The following is a 6,111-nucleotide window of genomic DNA, read 5'->3' as shown; positions in this document are numbered from 1 at the left end:
AAATATACACAACCAACACACACCACCCCCAACACACACACCACACACCCCCCCCCACATATATTATATAAAATATAACCCCCCCCCCCCCCCCCCCCCCCCCCATATATATTATAACATATATATTTTTTTATTTTTATATCTTATAGTATTTTGATATATGTATTATTTATATATTATATTATATTATATTTATATATTATTTTTTTATCTATATTATATATTTATATAATATATTATATATATGTATATATGTGTATGTATAATGTATATACATACATATATATTTATCTGTATATCCCACATATACCCACATAAATGTATGTATTCATTCTTTGTGAATGGGTGTATTAGAATCATACATTACGTATGTGTGCTATGTGTATGTTGTAGAATGTAGTATGTGGGGTGTGTGTGTATGTATGTACGCATGTGTTTATAAAAGTTTATACATGCATGTAAAACAAAACCCACATTTGCATCAAGTGTGGATATTTTTTTTCCCCCTCGACCTCTGAATGCAAGTAATTGCAGGTCACTGATTTATATATAACGTCCTTGCATATAAAAAACTTAATGAAGGTTCGAAAGACCCAGTGCGCTGCAAGATGTCTAAGAGGCTCTGCTGCTCCTCTAATTTGACGAGAACAAACTTTATTTGGGAAGATTAGCTATTGCTAAGAACAGTTTTTTTGAACGTACACTCGGGGCTTTTTCTGGCTCTCCATGTGTCATAGTACACAATCTATTTATCCATCTACATATCTGTTGTGTGTGTGTGTGGTGTGTGTGTTGTGTGTGTGTGTGTGTAAGTGTTGTTTTGTTTTGTGTTGTGTGTTGTGTTTTTTTGTGTGTGTGTGTTTTGTTTGAGTGTGTTTGTGTGTATGGGGGTTATATATGTATATAATATATATGTATAAAAATATATATATATAAAATATATATATATATTTTTTTTTGGTAGGAGTCACTATAGGTTTTCTGATTCCTATTTGTATATATATATAATATATATATATATATATATAATATATATATATTTTTTTTTTTTTTTTTTTTTTTTTTTTTTTTTTTTTTTTTTTTTTTTTTTTTTTAATTCTCCCTCTCTCTATCCCCCCACTCGCTGTTTCTGATTGTGTGTGTGTGTGTGTGTGTGTGTGTGTTGTGTGTGTGTGTGTGTGTGTGTGTGTGTCTCTGTGTGTGTGTGGTCTGTCTGTCTTTTGTCTGTCTCTCTCTCTCTCTCTCTTCTCCTCTTTTACCATGAATTCGTCATTAGTATCGTATACAGTATATTACCATTAGATGATGTTTTTAATACAGGGGTGTACCATATACACACACATACAATACATAACATACATATAAACTGTATATATATGGGATATATTCATAGGTGTGTGTGTGTGTGTGTGTGTTGTGTGTGTGTGTTTTACAAAATATATAGCCATTACAGCTTCCTTTTTTTTGTCATTGAACTGTTTGTTGATTTGGTCAATGTGAGATCTTCGTCGCTAAGAAGTGAATATCTCTTTGTTAAGGCTAATTCTGTCGCTCTGGTCTTCATGTTAGGTAAATTAACTAAATGTGTTTTTTTTCCCTTTTCCATCTGATGTGTAATTTAATTTCACACCTGATTACTTTATAAGTCGCTACTAATTTTATACTTTATTAAAAACGTATTATAACTGAACTCTTGTGTTTTTTTCGAATATTCATGTATTCTGATATCGTGTGATGGAGACTCGGGCAAAATCGATTAGCATTTGTCCCTCCATTCCTAGTGCAGGGGTTTGATTATCAGAAATGCATATATTTTGTGAATTATATTTCATACACCCGCACCTCATGCGAATTTATGATGCTTTTATGCGTATAAAAAAAAACACCTAACGCAGACAGAGTTGTTATGCACTGAGTGCTACGCATATGTCATTTTCGTTCACATGGGATATGCATATATCCAAGCACACACGCGCATACATCTGCAGGTTCATCCATCTTTACAGATGTTCCCATGCATATAGATATGCTTACAGCTGTACTTATACACATGTATATGTATGAAAACAACATAAGCACAAATATGTGCATCTAGTACTTATACATATGTATACACTCATGTACAAACACGGGAACACATGCATTTTGTACTTTTACAGAGGGATAAAAAACAAATATAATATATATAATATATATATATTTTAAAATATAAATTTTTAAAATTTTATAATATATATATATAATAATAATATTTTATATTATCTATATATTTTCGGGCACATAATAAAAAAGGTATGTTACATACACAAAAAACCTGTGTTTTAACCCCAAAACCCCCATATGGGCATATAGTCCATATACAAATTTAGACGGGGAATGGAAATTGTTCCCCATGTTTTATGCGCACTAAAGGGGGAAAATTTTGGGAAAAACTTTTCAGGTATACGTCCCGCCCCTTTATACACCTGCGCATAAAATTTTACTTCTCGGCATATGGGGCTCATTCTCGTGCATAAAATTTTGGGAAACAGTGTCTGCGGAACACACAAAAACACTCTATTATAGGAGCCCATTCTTTTTATAATGTGCAAAAAATTGTGGGGTTTGCATCAGGGAGGATTAAAGAGAAGAGGGGGGGGGTAGGGGAAGGAGGGGAATTTTAGGGGATAAATGGAATCATAAGGTTGGGGTTTGGGTTTGAGGAAGTTCAAAAAAAAACCCGTTTTTGGGATCTGGCAATTTTTCGGAGGGGTGCGCACCCCTTGGCGGTTACTATACCTACTAGTGTGCCCCCCCCTTCCAGCCGACACAAACAAAACCACACACAACACAATTATGTGTGTGTGTGTGTGTGTGTGGTTTAACGGTGCACCCCACACACACACACACACACACCCAAACACACACACACACAACCATATATATATATATATATAAAATATAATATATATATAATATATATTAAATATATAACAAAATTATACATAATGAAATTATAAAAATATTAAATATATAAGAATAATATATATATTTTATTATAATACACAAAATGTGTATGTAGTATTTTAAAAATACCTTTATTTTTATGATATATAATATTTATTAATTTTTTCGTTATTATTTTTTATTATTATGAATAAAAAATATTATATTATTTATCATTATTATTATTTTTAAATTTTTATATTATTATTAAATCATTATTATTTTATTATTATTATTATTTATTATTATTTTTATTATTTTTATTATTATCTTTTATTTTTATTATTTTTATCCCCATTTTTATTTTTAAATTATCTTATTATTTTTATTACTAATTATTTTATTATTTAATTATTATTATTTATTAATTTTTTTGTTCTAATTATTACAAACATTATCATTACCCAGGAAATAATAAAGAGAAAAAAAAGGGTTTAAAAAGGGTTAGGGATACTGCAATCTTTAAAGCGTAACCGAGGGCAAAAAATTTCCCTCAGTCTTCAGAAGCCACAACCTCAATTTTGTTTGATTTTTTTTTTTTTTACCGAACAATCCCGGTTATCTTTGCGTGAAGGGGGTTAGAAAAAGTAGATGAAAAAATTTTTTTTTCCAAAATTTTTCACCTCTGTATTTGTGTTTTGTAGTGTTGTGTGCATTTATACATACATAAAAAAACATACATACATGCATACATACATAAAAATTACATAATAATGTAGGGATGTATGTATTTTATGTGTATTTTTTTTATGTATTAATATAAATAAAATTTTATTATATATTTTATAATATATATATATATATATTATATATACACTCCAAAAAAAAACACCCACACAAACAAAAACCCCACCCACACCCCGCGCGCGCGCCCCGCGAAAAAATACAAAACATACATATCAAATATCTATCTATCTATCTACCCTTTTAATCACTACCCTATCTATCTATCATATATATAAAATTATATATATATATAATATATTATATAATATTATATTTTTAAATTTAGGGTTTTCCCCAACTTATTTTTTACCAATTTAAAAATTAAAAAAAAGAAAATTGGCGCATTTCGAGAAGGGGACCCCAAACCCCGAATTTCTCCCAAAAGAACTCGAGTGGAAAAAGACCTTCATCCTAATAATCGTTTTAATAGTCATTAGGGGGAAAGGGGTTTCCATTACGCTTTAAACAGAAACCATTCAGGATGGGGCGGAGTTCGAAGCCTTCTCAGGAAGTTTGTGCCGTTGCCCCAAATAAAGGGGGGGTTTGACTGCAATTTGGGTTTACCTCAATAATTTTCTGTCTCATAAGCGGTGTTTTAATTTCCCTTTTTATGAAAAAATGAGTCTGGCATTCTAGGGTTCCTTTTCATATGGACGGGTAAGTTTAAATTTTGTGCTTTGTTTTTGAATTGGCTAATTTTTTAAAAAATAAAAACCCGGGCCCAAAAAAGTGGTAAAAAAAAAAAATAAAAATTTTTTAAACACTGTGTTTGTGCGTGCCCTGTGTGTGTGTGTGTGTGTGTTGTGTGTTGTGTTTGTGTGTGTGTGTTGTGTGTTTTTGTGTGTGTGTGTGTGTGTGTGTGTGTGTGTGTGTGTGTGTGTGTGTGTGTGTGCGTGTGTGCGTGTGTGTGTGTGTGTGTTTATAAATCTGTGTGTTGTATGCCAAAGGGGATGCTAAGAAATAATTAGAACGATATAAAAAAAAATGAGAAGAGAACTTTTTTCGCTTATAAAAAAAATCCGGTTTGATATGTAAATCGTAGCCTTCGGAACGGGATTAGTCATTAGTTAGCTTGTGTAACTGGAAACCATTTCCTCAGAATAATTAACATTTACTACCTTGCTAGTTTCATACTCAGATGGAAATGCACATTCTATTTGTTCATAACTTAAATTCACGTACGTGTATACTGCAATTTACAGACAATTAATAAAATGCGAGGAACAAATTTAGTAGTGATCGAGTTATGTCTATATAGATTTTCCGTTTCCTGTAACTTCAAATGCCTGAGAGAGAAGGAAGCTTTTACAGTGATAAGCGGAAGATAATGAGGGAGCGTTGTAAGTGCTAGCATTTGTGCCTGAAAAAAAGGCAAAGGACATGATCTCGAGAGCAAATTCCACTTCGGTTTCACGAAATGCTTTATTCTGTGAGTGAGTCAGTGAGTGTGTGTGTGTGTGTGTGTGTGTGTGTGTGTTGTGTGTGTTTGTTGTGTGTGTGTGTGTGTGTGTGTGTGTGTGTGTGTGTGTGTGTTTGTGTGTGATAGTCATATGGCAGTGGAAACAGTGGGGATGGTATCACGTTATCGTAAAAAAACAGCTGTCCTTTTACGCCATGTTTTGGGTGGAAACTGGCCGTTTCGCGGCCCCTTTAAAGCAACGCCCTGGAGGAAGCCAGGTGAGAAGTAAGCAAGGGTGACCTGGGACGGCAGTCCGTATCCTGACAACGACTCGCTCATAAATTCCTCGCTCCGCCCGTAGCAGCTGACCTGGACTACGCTCTGACGCTACCATACGAAGAATCTGTCCCAAACTACGTATCTGTTCTGACAATAAGAAGCTAAACAGATACTGAGGTTTTTCACGGTTTCTGGTTCTCTCGTAACTCAAATCAAAAAGCCAAGATGCGCTTTCCAATAAGCATCATAAGCATTAAATGAAACCCCAACCAAATCAGGCTCCACGTCGGTGCCAGAACCCAGCGCCCGGCGAGAGCCAAGTTGACAAGTATGCTGACCTGGGATCGACCGTCAGAACGTCAGCCCCACAGTCTTAATGCCGACTACGGACCTTGGAACCTAGCCGGTCCACGCCGCACCCAAGCACCCTTCCCCGTTCATGCATCGTGTGTTCATGCTACTTGTGTTGTACTCTTTCAAAAAAAAAAAAAATCGCATTGCCTATCCGTGAGTCTAACGTAGGAGTCGCACCAATCATAAACAGTGTTGCGTGTGTGTGCGCTGTGTGGTGTGTGTGTGTGTGTGTGTGTGCGTGTGTGGGTGTGTGTGTGTGTGTGCGTCTTGTGTGTGTGTGTGTGTGTATGCGTGTGATGTGTGTGTGTGTTTTGCAATGGAATCTGGAAGTGGTCGTGGATAAGAGACGCAATGATCTCGTAAACAAC

General features: G+C 34.2%; 1 protein-coding gene across 1 annotated transcript in view; it reads left to right on the top strand.

Annotated features, from left to right (window-relative positions):
* The window catches only part of LOC119595299 (spidroin-2-like), a 6,352-nt gene extending 586 nt beyond the window's left edge, over positions 1 to 5,766 (top strand). The window contains exon 2 of the mRNA XM_037944456.1: positions 5,668 to 5,766. Coding sequence (XP_037800384.1) covers positions 5,668 to 5,766 — 99 coding nt within the window. The remainder of the gene's footprint in view (positions 1 to 5,667) is intronic.
* Positions 5,767 to 6,111: the final 345 nt, after the last annotated feature.

This window comes from Penaeus monodon, chromosome 35 (genome assembly GCF_015228065.2).
Source record: "Penaeus monodon isolate SGIC_2016 chromosome 35, NSTDA_Pmon_1, whole genome shotgun sequence".
In the NCBI taxonomy this organism is placed as follows: Eukaryota; Metazoa; Arthropoda; class Malacostraca; order Decapoda; family Penaeidae; genus Penaeus; species Penaeus monodon.
Note: the sequence above shows the minus strand (reverse complement) of the source record. Positions and strands in the feature narration are given on the sequence as shown.